This window comes from Anabas testudineus, chromosome 18 (genome assembly GCF_900324465.2).
Source record: "Anabas testudineus chromosome 18, fAnaTes1.2, whole genome shotgun sequence".
NCBI classification, from domain to species: Eukaryota; Metazoa; Chordata; class Actinopteri; order Anabantiformes; family Anabantidae; genus Anabas; species Anabas testudineus.
The window spans coordinates 22,140,492-22,163,016 of NC_046627.1; the positions used below are offsets into that span (position 1 = coordinate 22,140,492).

The window sequence follows — 22,525 nt, forward strand, 5'->3', positions numbered from 1 at the left end:
CACAGTAACACAGTGTGTGGGCCGGCGACCAAGTAGAAAACAGAAAAGCAAAAGTAAAAATACCCTACCCCCTGTTGCAGGCCTGGTTGACGCTTGGTAACGTGGTGGCCAACAACGTTGAAGCCCTTTGACTCTAGCTGCAGAAATCAGAGTTGGAGACTCACGTACAGCCAGTGTCCGTGTCCAGACGCTGCACCTCCACGCTGTCGGGACGATCTAGCATCAGTCCGTAGCTCAGGAGACAGTCCATCTGTGAGGTGAGCCGTATCCTCCTCTCTTGTTGTCAGAGGAGCTGCCAGGCTTTCTCCTGGTCACCTGGAGCGATATCTGGAAAAGTCTCTTGTCAGGCTAGCTGGTGGTTAGCCCGCAATGCTAATCAACAACCTCCTCCTCCTAGTTGTTTGCAGAGTCAGAGCACGTTAGAACGGCTACGTAACGTGCTGTGATCCACTGTGCTGTAGCGGGTGAAACAGCCGGAGAAACAGGCACAATATTCAGCTTAAAGCTGTACTTTAATGTCTCTGTTTCTCTAGTTTAGATTTTTCTTTTCGTGCCGCTCCCGCTCTCTCTGTTGACCCCTTGACCTCACTAACTCCCGCCCCTTAGCCAATCACTCTACAAAACCACTGTCAAGACACGTCAATCACAATAACAGGATTAAATTTCATTGGTTGTTCAAATCAAAGCACGTTGTACATAGTGCATTGCAACCAAACTACATTATACACTTTAACCCCAATGTAAATTATTTCTGTTGACATCAACAAATGAAGAAACAAAGAAACTGAACACATCTGTACCATTTTAACAAAACAAAAGAACCGATTATGCATAGTTTCCTAAACTTAATAAGTAATGTTATTTAGGTACCTAAGATATTAGTCTAGGAGCTACATTTTGATTTTTTTAAATAATACATTACATTGGATTCAGATTACCTATTAAAACTTGCTATTATCCTCTATGTTTTTTTATGTTAACTAATTGCATGTGCAGTTCACACTAGAGTAACTTTTAGCCTGTCTCTGGTAGTTCTATTTAAAACTTGAAAATTTGGTCACAACAAATAACTAGTCTATTGTTTATAAGGATTGATGAATGATAAAACATTCGGATGTATCTCAGCCTTAACAAATAAATCAGCACTTGTTTAAACTTTACTCTCCATGTACTCTTGGGTGTGTTTTCACATATCTAACTTTGCTATTGTATTTTTGATTTGCTATTATTATGGTCTCAATCTTATTTTTTAAAGAATTTTACATTTTGGGAAATGCATGTATATGCTTTCTTGTAAAAAGTTAAACACCAAGTGTGATGACTCCAAAACAATAGTAATTTAATTTTAGCATAATATCTGCAAACAATGGAGGAACAGTTTGGCTTTGCCTAAAGGTAAAGAAATTCCATCATTGCTGTATGTTCTAATTTCTTTGTTTTATCTTTACTAAAAAACACAGATGTAAAATGTGATTCACTTGCCATATCAAACGCATGTTTCCATCTATGTGCCACAGACTGTTGGGGTAGGGTACGTAGTAAACCCTTCTAGCAACAGTCTGACTCCATCTCTGGGCAGCAGCTGCTAGGTTTATCCTGCTCAGCACTGTGCACACCCTGATCCTTGAAACCATCACCCTATGAGCACGCAGAAGGGCTCTCATCATCTGAAATCGTTGCCAATAATCACAGCCAATACAAATACAGCAAAACAGACTTATAGATTTCAGAAAGAGAAAAGAAATTACCTCACTGCCATAATTTGGATACAACTTTGAAGATGTCTTACATGTCCTTCAAGCTCTGCATCAACCACTGACAATAGTCTTTTTCTTACTGGTATACCAAGCAGCTTTGTCCTTTTGTACCAAAAGGATGTGGAGCAACCCAGTATTTTAGCCATTCTTTTGATGGTATGACCTTGCTCCATAAGAAATTCAATTTGTTGTCTGTTTACATCAATGGCAGGTCTACCTTGCCTATCTGAAAATGTAAAAATGTTTTTACATTAACTCAAGTAAAAGTCTCGCATGTAAGAGCTGCTGTGTCAGGTCAGTAAGGAGGAAAAGTGCAGGGAGGAAAGACAAGTCAAGACAACCCTCACCGAAACATACTGTGTTGGCTTGGGAAATGGATTTGTTATAGATATCACCAAATCCGCCAGGATCCGTCATGTTTGGTCTCGAGGTTTGAATTATACTGTATCACAGGACACTTGATGACCTAAAGTCACAAACTGGTTCTAATTGTAACAGGTCAATACAAGATGAGCGTGATGATCTATAATTTTATCTGACAACAGTAAGAATTCAGCATTTCAAATTCCTCATCTTCTATATATCCAGCATACAGTATAAGCTCCTGAAAGAAGGCAAATAAACTCCAGTTAAATTTATTTACAGTATAATGCTACATACAAAAACATGAAATGACATTTCACCTTAACATATTATTAATCTGTTTAATCAAAGATAAAAGAATCACAGCACATACACAATTGACAATTGCCTTCCGGTCTTCAGATCAATTTTGCTTTATTATTATTATGTTTGAATTAGCTTTAGATATAATTCACCTTAGACTAAGACTACTTTTACGCCCAGACACTGTTCAACTCACTTAAACTCTTAGTAAAGAGTCAACACAGCTTCAACCTCACACACGCTGACTGTGGTTTCTACTGTAACGAGTCACTTTGTGTCAACTTAATATTCAGACGACATTTCAGGAAATAGACTGATTCACTTTCCTGCAGAGCGTTAAATGAAGAAATCCACACCAATCTCATATCTCTCCAAAGTCTGCTGCAATATGAACTAAACCATCACTGAGGGGTAAATATAGAGCGATGGCCGACAGTAGCTTCTATTTGAAATACTGAAAATAGAGGAAACATGTAGCCTGGCTTTTTCAAAGGTAACAAACTCCCCGTTCAGACTAATTAAGACAAGACTGTAGAAAATATGACAAGAACATAGTCTGTCATGTAACCCCACTCATACCATGTGTTTGCTGTTTGAACAAAATGAGTCACATTATATGAAGTTTCAGGACACTGATTAGTGAGTTCTGCTAACAAGGAACATGTCATCAGTGTGTGAGCTGTACATTCAAAGCTACTGTTGAGTGGGAGCCCTTCTTGTCCCAGGTGCTGTGGTACTATCAAAATATTTCACTTGTATTAAACTGTCTGAGCTGCACAGACAACACTGTCCATCACTGTGAGTTAAAGTGGACATCCTCTCTTCCTCTGCTCTAGTTAATGCTCAGTCAACTGAAATAATTCATGTGTGACTGGAAAAGGATATAGTGTCACTGCGCTTTGTCTTCTGGTGGTAGAATAAACACATTATAAGGAAACTGTAGCTAAAATATACGATTACTAAATGTATTTAGGTGATTTGGAGATATATAGATGTTAAAGAGGGTGTACACACACAGTAATCTGAAAAGTCCATTACATTTAATGGGAAAATATGTAAATAGGATGTGCAGAGACTGTGAACAAGGTCATGTTGAGGTGTAGGAGGTATAGGCATGAAAGGTCAAATAGAAAGTGGCAGAGGATTCATATTACAGATATGACAGATACAGATATTACAGATATATCAAAACTGTAATTGAAGATATCCCTAACTACATTTTGATTAGTCACAATCCCAATTAAAGATATTTTTAATTGGCCACATTTTAAAGATATCTTAATTACCTTGTTTGTGTTTAAAAGATATTAGCCTACTAGTCGCAATTCAATTGAAGATATGTTTAATTGTGGTTTTGACTAGTCAAAACTGCATTGTAGATATCTTAAATTTAAGTGTTGACTAGTGAAAGACAATATATATATATATCCTGTAAAGGTATTTACAGACGCCGTTTTAACATAAATCGCTTAGGTTGACTATACATCATACAGCATTTTAGATTTATAAAATAGCATTTAAACAAGTCAAAATTACAATTCAGAGATTAGAATTCAAGAATTACTGTTTAAAATATCAACAATTACATGTTGATTATTCACAATTTAATTCCGGATCTCTGAATGACATCAGTGACGTCCGTCATGTGATTTTTAGACATCCAAGCTCCAAGATAAACACTTTATTCCTGCCATAAAGTGTCTGAGAGTTAAAGAATCCCACGATGAAAAGGGATTTTGTTTTGTTTCACTTCGTGTTGGTCTCAGTTTTATTTAGACTTTGGATCAGACAGGATCTGAAAACGAGCGATCATTAACGTGTCGTCAGATCGGCTTTTCTGACTTTTCTACGTCTCTGATTTGAGGTCGGAAAACTAGACGAAGCAAACCTCCTGTCTTTAGACTTCGTCCCTCTGTAAAAAGAGATCTTCCAGTAGTTATTTCCTCTTTTCTCCCAGTTGTTCTCCAAACTAACGCTAGATGTGTTTTCACGTTTCCATGGTTTCACGCGTCCACGCTGCCACTCACTGACTTCCGCGTCGCGCCGTGACGTCACGGACACGCTCTTTGAAGATTGCTGCTTTGATCTTCGTCCTTGTCCAGAACCCAGGACTCATTAGTACAACAGCTCCTCAGATCAGAGATCACACCTCAGTAAGACACACACTGAACTAGTGAAGACCACTACGTGACTTCATGAAGATGGACAAAGAAACACAAAGACGCATCTTAGAGTGTCTGAGAGAGGCACAAAGTAAGACCCCTCTCCACCTTTTCGTCACCCTGGTGACAATGAGAGTCCTGAAAGAGTCTCTCTCTGTCCAGACAAAAAACCGGGAGGAACTGCTCACCCACACCAAAAGCCTGGTAAAGGAGACAATGGAGGGACTGACCAGCGTTAAAAAGGATATCTGCCCAGACACCAAGACCACCAAAAAAGTCAGCAAGGCCGTGCTGAAAGATCTGCAGAAGACGTGTGCTGATAGAAACCTGATCAAGGCTCAGATATCCAACTGTGATCCAGCTGTGTTCAAAACCATTGTCCAGATTCTGCAAGCACACATTATTGCATTCTCCAAAGAGTGCATTCTCCACTTTACAAAGGAAAATTTGCGCAAGGTAGCTAAAGATGTGCTCATGACCATTTATGCCATTATGCTAATTAGTATTGTAACCGTATTTGTATTAGCCTTTTTTTCTTTTGTGATTTTCTTCTTGTGAAGCAGCACATGAGCACATCTCCTCTTACCCTGCACTTCTCCTTCACCTCCGAGTGAAGGAGAAGTGCAGGGTTATTATCGGCGTTACAGTGTGGTCTGGAGATTGCAGCAGTCCTGCACTTGTCCTCCAGACTTCACTGAAACACCGATAACAATCCTGCACTTCTCCTTCACCTCCAAGTGAAGGAGAAGTGCAGGGTTATTATCGGCGTTTCAGTGTGGTCTGGAGATTGCAGCAGTCCTGCACTTGTCCTCCAGACTTCACTGAAACACCGATAACAATCCTGCACTTCTCCTTCACCTCCAAGTGAAGGAGAAGTGCAGGGTTATTATCGGCGTTTCAGTGTGGTCTGGAGATTGCAGCAGTCCTGCACTTGTCCTCCAGACTACACTGAAACACCGATAACAATACTGCACTTTTCCTTTGGGAAACTGCTGCACTTTTGCAAAATTCCCGTTGCAGAAATTTAGCAGTTTCCTGAAGGAGAAGTGCAGGATTATTATCAGAGTTTCAGTTCGGTCTGGAGGTTGCACCAGTCCTGCATTAGAAAGTGCAGGACTGGTGCAACCTCCAGACCACACTGAAACTCCGATAATAAAAGGGCCAACACAGCAACACAGCAACATGCTGTGTTGGCGTGGGTTTACTCCGGGTCCTCCGGTTTCCTCCCACAATTCAAATTCACAATCATTTTTCATCAACTTCAAATAATAAATCAACAATAAAAGAAACTTAAATTAAAATGTTAAGCTAATGTATTTTTAATGTGTAAAATACTTTTTCTTAAATTAGAGCCACGTTTCAACAAAGCTAGCTGTAACCACAAACAACTCAAATCAATTTACTGTCACCTGAAAACTGAATATGACACCAATCTTTAATATAAAAAAGAATACAATAGGCTATAATTTCCTCTATAAATGTTATTTATAGGCACCAAATGGGCCTAATGATAACCAAATGTAGGCTGATAATATAAGGTCATGTTTTGATGTGAAACAGCCAAGATACATGTAGAACGTGTAAAGGAGAAAATCCACAAAGTCGTCAACAAATCTTTAGACACATAGAAACATAACTAATGAATTACATCTAATAAAGATTGAGCGATGTTTGTACCATCATTATTATTATTATTATTATCATCACTGGTCACTTTTAGACACCAGTCATGCAGTATTGTTTTAAGCAGGAGTCAATCAAAGTTTAATAAAGATCTATATTAATATATTTCATGTATTGTGTAAGGGTGGCAGTGTAATGTAGTGGTTAGCACCATCACCTCATACCAAAAAGGACCCTGGTTCATATCCACGGGTTGGCAGGGTGTTTTTCTTGTTTGCATATTCTCCAAGTGATTATGAGCTCATATTATTGAGAATCTGTTATTAATTCAGTGCAGTTATCGTGAAAATAATCACATTAGTGTTCCTTTTATAAATATGAATATTATCTTTTAGACCAAGATGCTTCTGCCCTTCAGTGTTCTGATTCCTGTCGATAATTATGACAGAAGAATTTCAACATTTGTGGGTCAGTGGTCTCAGACTGAGGTTAAAACCGGGACAGCAGAGGCAAAGGAGTTTTCATTGATTGTCATGTAAAAGGTTTGAGGGTAAGAGCGCACACTGCACACACTGTGTTCAACACGTCAATGATTACAGTTACATTTAGTTTTGGGTTTAGCCGATCATAATGCTGGAGAGTTGGAGATTCACAAAGGACCACCACAATGTACAAGTGGCTGGAGGAAGGCAACAGAAGGTTAGATAGATAAACAGACAGACAGATGGATATATATATATATATATATATATATATATATATATATATATATATATATATATATATATAGATAGATAGATAGATATAGATATATGAAAACTATATATATGAAAACTTTCTCCTGTACCTTGTATTATCTCTGGCCATGGAGCCCTTCCTCCAGCTCGTAACACTTGTTGCTTAATATGATGTCAGGACTATGTGGTTTTCAGAACCTTGAATCTCCACAAAGTCAGCATGTCATCTGTTGAACAGGAAAAGCAGGGAACTCACCTGGACGCCCAGATACTGTGGCCCCAAGAATACACATTTGATCATTTGATCATTTGATTTTATGTCTTGGGAAGTTTTGAATTTCTACTGACACAAGTCCTGCCTGTTACCTGCAGATATTTGTCTGTTCTAATCAGAAAATAAACGCACACAGCACCAGTTTAAAGTCTCGTCTCTTTGCCCAAATGTTCTTCATTTACACTGTAAAAAAAAAATCTGTGTAAAACGCATTAATAGCTAAGAAATAGCTAAGTCAGTTGGATGTAAAACTGATGTTAGCTAGCAAGTTCAGTTTTAGACCTAAAGACTTCACATTACATATATTTGGAAGCGTCATCTTGCCATGGATTTTATCGGTAATTACACATTCTTCCCGGCCAATACTGGAAATTGTTGGCGGTAGTGAAAACCCGTTTAAAACAGCGTTGTGTGACCAAGCATCATGTCAGATGAAGCTGAGCCTGCAAGTGTCTTCGACGGGGTTTTTAATGTAGCAGCTCGTGCAAGAGAGGAGCTGATGGCCAGAAGTACAGATGACTTACTGACTTCAACAAGACGACTGTTTCGGCGCCATGCTGACTGAGTTTAAGGTGCCATTAACGTAATAATGTTAGCAGAGTTAGCAAAGTGTATTAGTTACAGTTACATGTTTTTTTTGGCATGATGACAGTATTAAATAGTTATGCAGTTTTGACTTTAATTCCAGAGGCGAAATAACCTGGAGATTAATATTACCTAACCAGACAAAAGTAGCTCATAGTTACAGGATTGTTTTTTATAATCCTGTAACAATGGATTATAATATTATATACCATATTACAAGCAAGGCAGTGTAATCCTTATTAGTAGGGGAGTCTTTCAACTCAAGTAGCATTTCATTGCTTCAAATCAGTTTCAGCCAGTTGTAATTGGCTTTCCAATCACAGGCTTACTAATTACATTGGCCGCAATGGATGCAAAATCCAGAGAGTACAAGTGGCTTCTGTGAGGGAACTGAAACAGTTGGCGAAAGCAGGCTTTACATTGTGCCACAGGCAGATGTGTTCCAGGTATGATTTAACTTAGTTGTAAAACACATTAAATACATTTTCAAAGTAACGTGTACAACTGAACTTTCAAAACCTTCTGATATGACCTCAGCCAACATCAGCACCTTCAGCCATGGACCCGAATGCAATGCTGCCTGTCTCTCCTACTCCACTACTTTGTGACATGTCACACACTGATGAATGTACCCAGGTGGTTGCAGATCAAGTATATCTGTATGATTTTTTATTAAATATAATGTTATTTGGAAATAACTTAAATAGAAGATATAGTACACAACATTGTTTTAGTTGAAATATGCTCTAACATGTCTTAATGTGAAGAGGTGCTGTCAAAGGCTCCTGTGATCCAGACTCAGGGAGAGCTGTGTGGATTGAGCCTAATTGTCATGTTGGCTATGGCTTAACTTACATATTGTTGCTTTAAGATGGTTCAACAGTGGCAAACTATTTTTTTTCCATAAAGAGTTGTTACCAAAACAAGAAAAATATACAAATATATTCAAAAATAGTTACTTGTAAACATTATATTCCTGTTATATTCCCGTAGCTCAGGAGTCAGTCCAATCAGTGTGATAATATTGGATGTGTTGCTGAAAGCTGTCCAAACACACACCACCTTTGGGCTTACTGGTTTCAAGAAGCACTGCCTGATGTGAACCAGTCCTTGCAGAAAACAGCTCTCAGAAGACCTACGATCAAGAATTGTTGACTTGCATGAAGCTGGAAAGGGTTACAAAAATATCTCCAAACGCCTTGATGTTCATGTGTCCACGGTAAGACAGACTGTCTACAAATGGAGAAATTTCAGCACTGTTGCTACTCTCCCTAGGCGCGGTCATCCTGTAAAGATGACTGCAAGAACACAGCGCAGAATGCTGAATGAGGTAAAGAAGAATCCTAGAGTGTCAGCTAAAGAATTACAGAAATCTCTGGCACATGCTAACATTATTGTTGTCATATCTACAATAAGCAATTAAACAATAAACATTAAACAAGAATGGAGTACATGGAAGGACACCACGGAGGAAGCCATTGCTGTCCAAAAAAAATATTGCAGCATGTTTGAAGTTTGCAAAAGAGCACCTGGATGTTCCACAGCACTACTGGCAAAATATTCTGTGGACAGATGAAACCAAAATTGAGTTGTTTGGAAAAAACACACAACACTATGTGTGGAGAAAAAAAGGCACAGCACACCAACATCAAAACCTCATCACTACTGTAAAACATGGTGGAGGGAGCATTGTGGTTTGTGGCTGCTTTGCTGCCTCAGGGCCTGGACGGATTGTTGTTATTGATGGAAAAATGAATCCCAGAGTTTATCGAGACATTTTGCAGGAAAATTTAAGACCACCTGTCCGCCAACTGCAGCTCTGCAGAGGATGGGAGATTCAAATGGACAATGATTCAAAGCATACAAGTAATTCAACAAAAGAATAGCTTCAACAGAGCAAATACACCTTCTGGAGTGGCCCAGTCAGAGTCCTGACCTCAACCCCATTGAAATGCTGTGGCATGACCTTAAGAGAGACATTCACACCAGACATCCCAAGAATATTGCGACACCTACAAAGAAGGTGAAGTAGTAAATGCCTGCAACAGGTGCAGTGAAGATACCTGTGGGAAGGCACATATTGTGGATCATATTTGTTTGTACAACACAAAAAATAAAATAGAAAAATTCATCTTTGCAGTTGATTTGAGATATTTTCCTCTCTTAGGCTAATTGATCACCCTGGTTATATATAGTCGTAAGGTCTATTAATATTTAACAATGAATTTTTAACCTGACACCAAGGCAGCAAGGATATAATAGGTCTGCACGTGACAGAATTTTCTTTATGAGCTTAATGAACTCCTACGACCTGGATTTACAGCCAAGAACAGCACATAAACTTTATATTTCTGCAACATATGAATTATCCTTGATTCCTCACTTATATTATCATCATCCTATTAATCACACAAAGTCTATGAATTCTGCTTTCATATGACTGGAAAACACCTCCAAGCCCCATTGGAAGTGTGACTGTCACGTCAAGTCTCTGTCACTTCAACCTAAATGTTATGTTACTGCAAAGACTGATATTGTCTCAAATGACCACTATAAGCTGCGAACAAAAGTCTTGTCTATTTGTTTTTATTTTGTAAAATGTTGCTGAAGATAAATCATACATTCCTTCTAAAGAAATTATTACTTTTTTATTCCTATCTTTGTTTCTTAGCTTCAAAACAGGATTTTCACTGTGCTTCAATTTGTTTTTGCTCTTTCACTAATCGAAGCATTGCATTTAGTTCTGTTAAATATATGTATACAGTGTAAGTTTAATACTGTTAATGATAATGATAAATAGATAAAGAGCTAACTTTAATCTCAGTCTACCATGCAAAACGTCAAAAAGGCAGCAGAGACCAATAAGATATAATGTATTAACTGGTCTTTTAAAAAGTATTTACTTCAACAAAACAGCCTCCTGTCACATATTTACTTTACTACAAATAAATATTTTATATTTATTATCCCCATTAGATATTATTGTAGCATAAAACCATAAAACAATGAAAACATGGAGATAAACTTGACACGGCCTTCACAAAAAGTCCTGAACAGTTTAAACAGCTATCTGAACGGCCATCATAGTTTATTAACCTAGTCTCCAAGGAAATGTTTTGGTTGTGACCTAGACTGATCTGACTGTCACCTTGTTACTGTACATGATGTCAGATCATTTCATATCAGTATACTGGATATGCACGTGTGACTGACCGTGATGACACACTAAAATGGAAATATGTTTATTTTTAGACATTTTCACAGAGTCAAAATGCAAGAAATCCAGACTTCTTATAGTTTTATTAGTTCACCCAAAATCTGACTGAAATTTAAACCAACACAAAGTTCTCCTTAGGCCTCCAAATAAATCACTTCACCATGTACTTGTTTACTTGAGACAGTTGGTGCTGTGAACAGGAGCACTGTGTCTGTCTGCATTTCCTTCACAGCCCTGTCAGTCAGTTCTCAGGAGTTGTCTGTGAATATTGAAGATATTAGAGACAACTAGCCAAAGGTACAATCACACTGTACCAAAAGACTTAACTTGGAGACAGCAGCTTTAGCAGCTTTCATCTTGAAATAAACATCCAGTCCTACTTGTATCAGTAGTGGCTCACTGACTCTGTCAAGACTAAAACGAGTTGGTAGAAAATACAATATATTACACAGCAATACTTTGTAAGTTTTTGTAAGATTTTACTCTATTTCTTCATAAAAAAACTCGAAACATGATCAGATTTTTCTTCTTTGCTGGTCTGACACGTTCGATCACAACATCTGTGACTGAACAACAATCAGAAAAACACAAAACCAAGTGTCCCAGGGCCTCCCTAAACAATACAGCAGCCCTAAATCTGCTCATCAACCAATAACCTGTTGCATGTTAATAAAAATAAAAAGTACTGACTTTCACTCTGCTTCAGCTGGTTACCATAGCTCCCAGGTAATGCCCTTGGATGTGAGAAGAGAATAACTCTGTTTGATTTATTTATTTATTTTTTTTTTTTTTTTTTGGCAATGCACCCTTGACCGAAGTTAACCTGTAAAACAAAGAAAACAAGATAATGATGACACGTGACTGTATTATTTTGTGTTTCGGAATATCTCTTTAATGGTTTCATGTAACAAGGAAGTCATATTAAGTACTTATGATAGTATCAGGTACAATTTACTGCCTAAATTGGATGGTAGGCTGGTAAACAGGGCTCTATTATTTCACAATAAGGTTTTTTTTTATCCATTTCTTTCTTTTAAACTACAACTTTGCCCATGTTTTCATTCTTATATTGAAGAATTCCATCAGAGTTCAATTTGTTCCCATTTACTGTAACTTCAATTCAAACTCTGCTCTTGCTCACAAAGAGGCAGAAGTCAAACATGGAGATTCAGCATTCAGCAACAGAACTGAAATATACCTCCAGGAAGATTACTTTTAAACCCAGGTCAGAGTTTGTGCCTTGCCTTTTCTCCAATGCTTCACTACTCTGACTTGACACAGCAGAGGACATTGTTTTCTTTCCAAACATATTATGATTTTATGTCTTTCATGCTCTGTTAATATACGGGATATTGTGTTTATACACAAATCTACATGTGACATAGACACATATCTCACTTTATTTATAATTATTCATGCATTCTCTATAGTTTAAATGTGCATTAAAATAAAATCTGTCTGTATTTACATGTGACTATCAAGCATTATGCAAATATTTGGACTAAGACGTACCACAGAGAAAGAAAGAGAATTTTTCATAAAGACAGCAAATCACACCACCAGGTTTTTAGTTTTAATTAAAAAAAAACATACAAAAGTTGAAAAGATGAAGAGTCAAGAATAATACAAATACAGAAGAATAAAACATTGACATAAAATACAGAACACAAAAATGCAATCATTCAAAACATTTGTTTAAAGCTCCAATAAGAACACATTAACATTCAGAAGCACTGGTTTGTCTTCTTCAGTCTGTTTACTATCAAAATCAAGTCAAGCTGATATTTTAATAGATCAAAGGGTCACATACAGCAGTAGTCTCCAAGTAATTTAAAACTATATTGACAAATTAAACACAACATTATTTGCTCTTTCTCACACTTGACTGATCAAAAACCCACTGAAGGTGGTAATCTGAGTGTTTCCCCACACATGAGTACTTGCATGCAAGCGCATATAGACCTGGTCCCCCTGCTGCAGCTGCAGGAACACTGCGTTGCCTCCGTTATCAGCCCCGTCCTGCAGTGTTTTGTGGTCATAGGCCATCACAACAACCTGAGTGTTCTTGATGAGGGCTAGGCTCACGCGTTCTGATCCTCCAGCATGATAAAAGAAGGTGAAGTAGTAAATGCCTGCAACCGGTGCAGCAAAAATACCTGTGGGAAGGCACATTTTATTCAAACAAGTAAAACTTCTGTGTAAAGGTCAATGACTCCTTCTTGAAAGGTGTATCTGTAGTAAAAGTGGTTGAATCGTATTGAAACTGCTCTAAACTGTTGGTGTGGTGAAGATTTGCTTGTGATATAGAGAATTCATTCTTGTCCTTGTTCTTTCAGCATCTGCAGCATTTTGCTGTAAATGTTGTACAAGTGAGTGGTGGCCAGTATCACTTCGATACTGAATCTTGAATCTATGATCACCTTAAACATTAATTAGCCCAATCAAAATGTGTAGTTGGAGAGAGTCCTTATATAATTGTTTACATTTGCATTTTTAGCGTTCTCCTATATTATTTCCTTCCAGTAATTAATTTGTACTTTTTAATGTGCACAGCATGACTTATTTAATGTAGCTCTTATTTTCAACAGTCCACCGTCTGTGGGACTGTGGCAGAGCTAAAGGATTCAACACTCTAAAATGCTTAGAATATCAGCATATAGCATGTTTAGCAGGTATAATGTTTATGATGCTCATCAATGTTTGTTTGGCATGTTAGCATATAACTTTTTTGCTAAATGGGGCTGATGGATATGTTGTCTGAGGAGGACATTTGGTCATAAACTACAGCACTGGACAAAACAAAACGACAAGTCACCGAACGTAGATGATTGTAGCAATTTAAGTAATCTTTGTATATATATATATATTACAAAAGAAATAAAAACCTGTGGTGGCAGAAGCCTCGATTTGTGCCAATCCAAGTAGTAGATCTAGTAGACCTTGTATATCTGTCATTAACTTCAAAACACATCTAACAGTCAGATTGGATATTTTATGTATGTATCATATATGTACATAAAGTCAGAACTTCTACTGATGTAGAAGTGAAACAGATGACTATAAAGCACAAACAACACTTCTAGTGACTGTAGTATAGCTACAGCTGTATCTGCAAGGTCCAATTACCAATGAATCAATTAAACAACAGTTTAGCAACTGTGTGAAATGGTTATTGAAAATCTTAGTGGATGTCAGAGAATGGAAACAGGATAATTTCACTGGATATTCTTCTGTAGTACAGTTAAGTCCATCGTTATTAAATGGAAGAAACATGGAACAGGATGAAAGATATGTTTTCCAGAATGACCCCCAAAGACTATGACACATTTTGACACACTCGAATGAAAATGACAGCACTTACCTGTGAACTGATTGTAAGCATTTCCGATGTTTGTTATCACTGTTTTGTAGATTAAAGTTGTGTCTGTGTTAAAGGGTCCAGTGTGTCCAAAACCACTTATGGCTGCACTGAAGACCACCTTTTTTGTTTCTGAGTAAAGTCAAACACAACCAATGAAACTGTGTCAAACATTCTTCACTCAAGGCTTGAAAACAATGTGAGGAAAAGTTTCACGTTACCTTTACTCTTCAGTTCAAGAATCTGATTTTCGCTCTCCTTCAGCTTGGTTTCTAAAGCTCCCAGTTTTTCTCTCATGGCACCAAACTCTTTCAGCAAATTACACATGTCCGGAAAGCATGACTGTATTTGACTAGTTTGTCCTGTTTCAGGGTCATTGCTGTCACCCTGGGCAAAACAAAAGCCACCCAACAGGGACACGAGCATAAAAACAGAAAAATACATCATTCTCCTAAGATGATTTAGGATGGCTCAGTATCCTAAAACTTAGGATCACTGTGGCTGCTTTTATGTTGCTTAAAGACGACTTCTGTTAAATTTTAACGTGCCATTTGATTTGACACACGACTCTATTATCTAATGTAAATAATCTATTTACTGGTTCAGAGGGCATACAATCAGGAAATAGTACAACTACAGTTTCTGGCAATCTGTTAACCTTTGATATGTGGTGGTTGTTTTCCTGAAAGTGTAAACAGAAATAGCTGCATCACTGAGAAACATCACTGAGGAAGAAAAGTGGGACATGATGACAAATATTGACTTGGACATGTTGTCCTCAAAAGCTGTTACAACATTTACAGGAATACACTTATGCTGAATGTGTGAGCCTGTGACAGTGTTTGTTATCTTACAACACATTACATTGCGTACTAATACTGCAGTTATTGATCCCAGTAGCAGTCATTCACCATGAGGACTTCAGAGTGTGAAAACAAGTCTTTTTGTTTGTACACTGAAGACATTTGTGTTTAATATCAACATGAGGCCAAAGTTCAGAATTTCAACTTTTATTTCCTGTTATTTAGATTTAAAAATCTAAATCCATGAATTAAAAAAAGTACTTTTTGTATCAGATCACTGCAATACAATTGAAAATGTATTAACACAACAACACAACACAACATTTTCTGCACACATTTTTTCTGCCTCCTCCTCCTTGACTAAAAAACTGCTGTGTGGAAGCTGATATTAAATACAGATGCAATCACAGCCACTGCAATCACTTTGGTAAATCACATTTATATATTTGCAATTTTTCTTACCTATAAGTATATATATATATGAAGGCAAAGGTGCAACATCTGCACTATTTTGCTCATTTAAAACATGCAGTCTTTACACACCATTAGTAGATGAGATTCTTTGATTTTGTTGAGATTTTGTTGTCCTATTTTCATTTATTTATTTTTATTTATCTATAAAGATTAAATTTCTTTCTAAATTAGGAGTCCATTTGAGTGACTAAAAAGCCATTGAAAGTTGTATGTTGGCCGTATCCCCAAATATGTCTATTTGCAGCCAAGCGCACATACACTCGGTCTCCTTGCTGCAGCTGCAGGAACACTGCGTTTCCTCCATTGTCCGCTGTGTCAGTATCTGACTGATGATCGTGGGTCATGACCACAATCTGGTCGTTCTTATATAGAAACAGCTGTCCCTGGTGAGATCCACCAGCATGATAGAAAAAATTAAAGTAATATACACCTGCAACAGGTGCAGTGAAGTCACCTGTGGAAATAGGATGATGTTGGTCTTTTAAAGTTTGACAAAGCATCTTGGCAATTTTCTACTTGCCACATGTTTCATTTTTTAAGGTGCACATTTCTGATTAAAGACGATCTTAGAAAAATCTGAAAATAACCACTGCCAAAAATAATATAACAAATAAAAAAGAAAACATGATAAACAAAACAACATAAATACAGAATTACACTAATGCAGCTTGCATTGTCTTTTTACGACCCAATTGATTACTTGACTACTAAAAAATGACTCTACTTATCTATTTCTATGTTTAACTTTCACAAACCTGGGACTAAAGTAATAGAATATTACTCATGATAATGATGGTCATTTTTATACACAAAGCACCATACTGCAGGTGTGGGATGTCTTTACCTGAGACTGGACTGTAAGCACTGCCGACGTTTGTTATCACTGTTTTGTAGATTACAGCTGTTTCTTTCTCGAAAGGTCCAAAGCTTCCAGGATGTGCTAGTGCTGCACTGAATATCACTTTCGTGCTCGCTGTGTGTGAAAGAAAGACATATACATCCACAGGTTTTGTAAAATATACGTCAACACTTCATGAATCATTCAATTTCAAAACCCAAAGATTTTATACCTTGCTCTTTCATTTCCGCAATCCGGCTTTCACTGTTGATCAGCCTGGTTTCGCTATCTCTCAGCATTGTTTCCATAATTTCTATTTTTTCTTTCATGGCCATAAGCTCATTTCGAAGAAGACAGGAATCAGGGCACACAGTCTCAGATTGTGAAAACCCATGCTGCGCCATGTTCAGGCCACAGCAGAAAAAAACCAGCAAACACAGAAAGAGGAACATTTTCTAGAGTGAATCTTAATTCATCTGGTTCTTCACCAGCTTTTATTGGGGTTTATCAATGTGTTATCTGTTGACATTTAATCGTCATAGCAAACACACGTTAAAGGCAAAGGCAAAAGTTCATCTCGCTGTTTGTTTTCATTATTTGTTGCTTCCCGGCAGTTTAATAATCATTATATAAGATCCAGACTAACCTTGTGGTACCCTTAAATAACAAGATTTGCCACAAAATAACATCTATGGACAATTTAAATACATTTTTCACAGCTTTCCAGATAAACATTTTACAAAAATAATTTCAATTTATAATTTAATGAATATAATGCATTTTGGAATAAGACTGTAACATAACAAAATGTGGAAAAAGTGAAGCACTGTGAAAACTTTCTGGATGCACTGCACCTGCTATTTCACAGGCTACATGTTTACCAGCAACACTGTCTCCTTAGAGATGTAGGATGTTTCTACGCAACTAAACTCTAAACACAAATAAGTGATTAGAGGATAGTTTCTCTATACTAAGTATGTTGGATTGTCCAAACAATCAGTCAGTTTGTCATTTTAGGGTTTTTTAGGATTTAGGAAAGCTTGCTTACATCTTCAACATCAACCACACCGATTTGAGGAGAAGAGAGATCGATACCGAAGGTCTTCTCCCAGTATGGAACCAGCTGAAAGCGAGATACAGACAAATGGATAGATGTGGTTAAATGTCCATGTAGTAATAAAACCACTGATATCGGTATATCACACTGATTGGGATTGATTTCACTAGCAGTATAAATACATTATACATTAAACAACAATTTGACTGCTGGCTGATATACAGTTTGGGGAACATTCATACCAGGGGGAAATTATCAGGGTCAATCCAGATGATGCTCAGGTTGGGGTTGTCTGTGTTATCACGTGCCACCTCCTTCAGGATTTCAAGGAATTCAAAACCATCTACAGAGAAGTTCAACTGTTAGGTATGGTTGAGGGCCAAGTACCATTACTATATTGATAAATTAAACATAACATTATTTGCTCTTTCTCACACTTGACTGATCAAAAACCCACTGAAGGTGGTAATCTAGACCTGGTCCCCCTGCTGCAGCTGCAGGAACACTGCGTTGCCTCCGTTATCAGCCCCGTCCTGCAAAGATTTGTGGTCATAGGCCATCACAACAACCTGATTGTTCTTGATGAGGGCTAGGTTCACTACTTCTGATCCTCCAGCGTGATAAAAGAAGGTGAAGTTGTAAATGCCTGCAACAGGTGCAGCAAAGATACCTGTGGGAAGGCACATTTTATTCAAACAACTAAAAACTTAATGTCAAAATACTGAATCACATTAAAACTGCTCTAAACTGTTGGTGTGGTGAAGATTCGCTTGTGATATAGAGAATTCATTCTTGTCCTTGTTCTTTCAGCATCTGCAGCACCGTGCACAGCATGACTTATTTAATGTAGCTCTTATTTTCAACAGTCCACCGTCTGTGGGACTGTGGCAGAGCTAAAGGATTCAACACTCTAAAATGCTTAGAATATCAGCATATAGCATGTTTAGCAGGTATAATGTTTATGATGGTCATCAATGTTTGTTTGGCATGTTAGCATATAACTTTTTTGCTAAATGGGGCTGATGGATATGTTGTCTGAGGAGGACATTTGGTCATAAACTACAGCACTGGACAAAACAAAACGACAAGTCACCGAACGTAGATGATTGTAGCAATTTAAGTAATCTTTGTATATATATATATTACAAAAGAAATAAAAACCTGTGGTGGCAGAAGCCTCGATTTGTGCCAATCCAAGTAGTAGATCTAGTAGACCTTGTATATCTGTCATTAACTTCAAAACACATCTAACAGTCAGATTGGATATTTTATGTATGTATCATATATGTACATAAAGTCAGAACTTCTACTGATGTAGAAGTGAAACAGATGACTATAAAGCACAAACAACACTTCTAGTGACTGTAGTATAGCTACAGCTGTATCTGCAAGGTCCAATTACCAATGAATCAATTAAACAACAGTTTAGCAACTGTGTGAAATGGTTATTGAAAATCTTAGTGGATGTCAGAGAATGGAAACAGGATAATTTCACTGGATATTCTTCTGTAGTACAGTTAAGTCCATCGTTATTAAATGGAAGAAACATGGAACAGGATGAAAGATATGTTTTCCAGAATGACCCCCAAAGACTATGACACATTTTGACACACTCGAATGAAAATGACAGCACTTACCTGTGAATTGATTGTAAGCATTTCCGATGTTTGTTATCACTGTTTTGTAGATTAAAGTTGTGTCTGTGTTAAAGGGTCCAGTGTGTCCAAAACCACTTATGGCTGCACTGAAGACCACTTTTGTTGTTTCTGAGTAAAGTCAAACACAACCAATGAAACTGTGTCAAACATTCTTCACTCAAGGCTTGAAAACAATGTGAGGAAAAGTTTCACGTTACCTTTACTCTTCAGTTCAAGAATCTGATTTTCGCTCTCCTTCAGCTTGGTTTCTAAAGCTCCCAGTTTTTCTCTCATGGCACCAAACTCTTTCAGCAAATTACACATGTCCGGAAAGCATGACTGTATTTGACTAGTTTGTCCTGTTTCAGGGTCATTGCTGTCACCCTGGGCAAAAGAAAAGCCACCCAACAGGGACACGAGCATAAAAACAGAAAAATACATCATTCTCCTAAGATGATTTAGGATGGCTCAGTGTCCTAAAACTTAGGATCACTGTGGCTGCTTTTATGTTGCTTAAAGACGACTTCTGTTAAATTTTAACGTGCCATTTGATTTGACACACGACTCTATTATCTAATGTAAATAATCTATTTACTGGTTCAGAGGGCATACAATCAGGAAATAGTACAACTACAGTTTCTGGCAATCTGTTAACCTTTGATATGTGGTGGGTGTTTTCCTGAAAGTGTAAACAGAAATAGCTGCATCGCTGAGAAACATCACTGAGGAAGAAAAGTGGGACATGATGACAAATATTGACTTGGACATGTTGTCCTCAAAAGCTGTTACAACATTTACAGGAATACACTTATGCTGAATGTGTGAGCCTGTGACAGTGTTTGTTATCTTACAACACATTACATTGCGTACTAATACTGCAGTTATTGATCCCAGTAGCAGTCATTCACCATGAGGACTTCAGAGTGTGAAAACAAGTCTTTTTGTTTGTACACTGAAGACATTTGTGTTTAATATCAACATGAGGCCAAAGTTCAGAATTTCAACTTTTATTTCCTGTTATTTAGATTTAAAAATCTAAATCCATGAATTAAAAAAAGTACTTTTTGTATCAGATCACTGCAATACAATTGAAAATGTATTAACACAACAACACAACACAACATTTTCTGCACACATTTTTTCTGCCTCCTCCTCCTTGACTAAAAAACTGCTGTGTGGAAGCTGATATTAAATACAGATGCAATCACAGCCACTGCAATCACTTTGGTAAATCACATTTATATATTTGCAATTTTTCTTACCTATAAGTATATATATATATGAAGGCAAAGGTGCAACATCTGCACTATTTTGCTCATTTAAAACATGCAGTCTTTACACACCATTAGTAGATGAGATTCTTTGATTTTGTTGAGATTTTGTTGTCCTATTTTCATTTATTTATTTTTATTTATCTATAAAGATTAAATTTCTTTCTAAATTAGGAGTCCATTTGAGTGACTAAAAAGCCATTGAAAGTTGTATGTTGGCCGTATCCCCAAATATGTCTATTTGCACCCAAGCGCACATACACTCGGTCTCCTTGCTGCAGCTGCAGGAACACTGCGTTTCCTCCATTGTCCGCTGTGTCAGTATCTGACTGATGATCGTGGGTCATGACCACAATCTGGTCGTTCTTATATAGAAACAGCTGTCCCTGGTGAGATCCACCAGCATGATAGAAAAAATTAAAGTAATATACACCTGCAACAGGTGCAGTGAAGTCACCTGTGGAAATAGGATGATGTTGGTCTTTTAAAGTTTGACAAAGCATCTTGGCAATTTTCTACTTGCCACATGTTTCATTTTTTAAGGTGCACATTTCTGATTAAAGACGATCTTAGAAAAATCTGAAAATAACCACTGCCAAAAATAATATAACAAATAAAAAAGAAAACATGATAAACAAAACAACATAAATACAGAATTACACTAATGCAGCTTGCATTGTCTTTTTACGACCCAATTGATTACTTGACTACTAAAAAATGACTCTACTTATCTATTTCTATGTTTAACTTTCACAAACCTGGGACTAAAGTAATAGAATATTACTCATGATAATGATGGTCATTTTTATACACAAAGCACCATACTGCAGGTGTGGGATGTCTTTACCTGAGACTGGACTGTAAGCACTGCCGACGTTTGTTATCACTGTTTTGTAGATTACAGCTGTTTCTTTCTCGAAAGGTCCAAAGCTTCCAGGATGTGCTAGTGCTGCACTGAATATCACTTTCGTGCTCGCTGTGTGTGAAAGAAAGACATATACATCCACAGGTTTTGTAAAATATACGTCAACACTTCATGAATCATTCAATTTCAAAACCCAAAGATTTTATACCTTGCTCTTTCATTTCCGCAATCCGGCTTTCACTGTTGATCAGCCTGGTTTCGCTATCTCTCAGCATTGTTTCCATAATTTCTATTTTTTCTTTCATGGCCATAAGCTCATTTCGAAGAAGACAGGAATCAGGGCACACAGTCTCAGATTGTGAAAACCCATGCTGCGCCATGTTCAGGCCACAGCAGAAAAAAACCAGCAAACACAGAAAGAGGAACATTTTCTAGAGTGAATCTTAATTCATCTGGTTCTTCACCAGCTTTTATTGGGGTTTATCAATGTGTTATCTGTTGACATTTAATCGTCATAGCAAACACACGTTAAAGGCAAAGGCAAAAGTTCATCTCGCTGTTTGTTTTCATTATTTGTTGCTTCCCGGCAGTTTAATAATCATTATATAAGATCCAGACTAACCTTGTGGTACCCTTAAATAACAAGATTTGCCACAAAATAACATCTATGGACAATTTAAATACATTTTTCACAGCTTTCCAGATAAACATTTTACAAAAATAATTTCAATTTATAATTTAATGAATATAATGCATTTTGGAATAAGACTGTAACATAACAAAATGTGGAAAAAGTGAAGCACTGTGAAAACTTTCTGGATGCACTGCACCTGCTATTTCACAGGCTACATGTTTACCAGCAACACTGTCTCCTTAGAGATGTAGGATGTTTCTACGCAACTAAACTCTAAACACAAATAAGTGATTAGAGGATAGTTTCTCTATACTAAGTATGTTGGATTGTCCAAACAATCAGTCAGTTTGTCATTTTAGGGTTTTTTAGGATTTAGGAAAGCTTGCTTACATCTTCAACATCAACCACACCGATTTGAGGAGAAGAGAGATCGATACCGAAGGTCTTCTCCCATTATGGAACCAGCTGAAAGCGAGATACAGACAAATGGATAGATGTGGTTAAATGTCCATGTAGTAATAAAACCACTGATATCGGTATATCACACTGATTGGGATTGATTTCACT

The 22,525-nt window shown here is 37.2% G+C and overlaps 4 protein-coding genes across 6 annotated transcripts; all 4 read right to left on the bottom strand.

Annotated features, from left to right (window-relative positions):
• Window positions 1–12,548: 12,548 nt before the first annotated feature.
• Window positions 12,549–14,924, bottom strand: LOC113157185 (complement C1q tumor necrosis factor-related protein 3-like). Its single transcript, XM_026352503.1, has 3 exons — window positions 14,601–14,924; window positions 14,383–14,511; window positions 12,549–13,177 (listed from the first exon to the last, which is right to left on the bottom strand). The coding sequence occupies exons 1-3, from the start codon at window positions 14,824–14,826 to the stop codon at window positions 12,897–12,899; spliced, it is 636 nt and encodes a 211-aa protein (XP_026208288.1). The 5' UTR covers window positions 14,827–14,924; the 3' UTR covers window positions 12,549–12,896.
• Window positions 14,925–15,459: 535 nt separating this feature from the next.
• On the bottom strand, window positions 15,460–17,067 carry LOC113157852 (complement C1q-like protein 4). The gene is made up of 3 exons (XM_026353483.1): window positions 16,727–17,067; window positions 16,501–16,629; window positions 15,460–16,110 (listed from the first exon to the last, which is right to left on the bottom strand). Exons 1-3 carry the CDS (start codon window positions 16,944–16,946, stop codon window positions 15,824–15,826), a joined length of 636 nt encoding a protein of 211 aa, XP_026209268.1. The 5' UTR covers window positions 16,947–17,067; the 3' UTR covers window positions 15,460–15,823.
• Window positions 17,068–17,355: 288 nt separating this feature from the next.
• On the bottom strand, window positions 17,356–19,730 carry LOC113157855 (complement C1q-like protein 2). Of its 3 annotated transcripts, none has more exons than XM_026353485.1 (5): window positions 19,407–19,730; window positions 19,189–19,317; window positions 18,028–18,221; window positions 17,794–17,894; window positions 17,356–17,617 (listed from the first exon to the last, which is right to left on the bottom strand). In XM_026353485.1, the coding sequence occupies exons 1-4, from the start codon at window positions 19,630–19,632 to the stop codon at window positions 17,868–17,870; spliced, it is 576 nt and encodes a 191-aa protein (XP_026209270.1). In that variant the 5' UTR covers window positions 19,633–19,730; the 3' UTR covers window positions 17,356–17,617; window positions 17,794–17,867. The 3 variants fall into 3 exon arrangements, with proteins under 3 accessions (XP_026209270.1, XP_026209272.1, XP_026209271.1); XM_026353487.2 differs by having other exon boundaries at window positions 18,009–18,221; XM_026353486.2 differs by having other exon boundaries at window positions 17,987–18,221.
• Window positions 19,731–20,265: 535 nt separating this feature from the next.
• LOC113157853 (complement C1q-like protein 4) lies at window positions 20,266–22,027 on the bottom strand. Its single transcript, XM_026353484.1, has 3 exons — window positions 21,533–22,027; window positions 21,307–21,435; window positions 20,266–20,916 (listed from the first exon to the last, which is right to left on the bottom strand). Exons 1-3 carry the CDS (start codon window positions 21,750–21,752, stop codon window positions 20,630–20,632), a joined length of 636 nt encoding a protein of 211 aa, XP_026209269.1. The 5' UTR covers window positions 21,753–22,027; the 3' UTR covers window positions 20,266–20,629.
• Window positions 22,028–22,525: the final 498 nt, after the last annotated feature.

Bases quoted from the DNA above. Each gene is read 5' to 3' on its own strand.
- LOC113157185 (XM_026352503.1), bottom strand. From the start codon at position 14,826: ATGATGTATTTTTCTGTTTTTATGCTCGTGTCCCTGTTGGGTGGCTTT. The intron at 14,512-14,600 runs GTAACGTGAAAC...GACTTTACTCAG, and splicing joins TCTTGAACTGAAGAGTAAAG to AAACAAAAAAGGTGGTCTTC. The intron at 13,178-14,382 runs GTAAGTGCTGTC...GCCTTCCCACAG, and splicing joins TGCTTACAATCAGTTCACAG to GTATTTTTGCTGCACCGGTT.
- LOC113157852 (XM_026353483.1), bottom strand. From the start codon at position 16,946: ATGTTCCTCTTTCTGTGTTTGCTGGTTTTTTTCTGCTGTGGCCTGAAC. The intron at 16,630-16,726 runs GTATAAAATCTT...TTTCACACACAG, and splicing joins TGCGGAAATGAAAGAGCAAG to CGAGCACGAAAGTGATATTC. The intron at 16,111-16,500 runs GTAAAGACATCC...CTATTTCCACAG, and splicing joins TGCTTACAGTCCAGTCTCAG to GTGACTTCACTGCACCTGTT.
- LOC113157855 (XM_026353485.1), bottom strand. From the start codon at position 19,632: ATGATGTATTTTTCTGTTTTTATGCTCGTGTCCCTGTTGGGTGGCTTT. The intron at 19,318-19,406 runs GTAACGTGAAAC...GACTTTACTCAG, and splicing joins TCTTGAACTGAAGAGTAAAG to AAACAACAAAAGTGGTCTTC. The intron at 17,895-18,027 runs GTCTAGATTACC...ACTTCTCTGTAG, and splicing joins AGCTGCAGCAGGGGGACCAG to ATGGTTTTGAATTCCTTGAA.
- LOC113157853 (XM_026353484.1), bottom strand. From the start codon at position 21,752: ATGTTCCTCTTTCTGTGTTTGCTGGTTTTTTTCTGCTGTGGCCTGAAC. The intron at 21,436-21,532 runs GTATAAAATCTT...TTTCACACACAG, and splicing joins TGCGGAAATGAAAGAGCAAG to CGAGCACGAAAGTGATATTC. The intron at 20,917-21,306 runs GTAAAGACATCC...CTATTTCCACAG, and splicing joins TGCTTACAGTCCAGTCTCAG to GTGACTTCACTGCACCTGTT.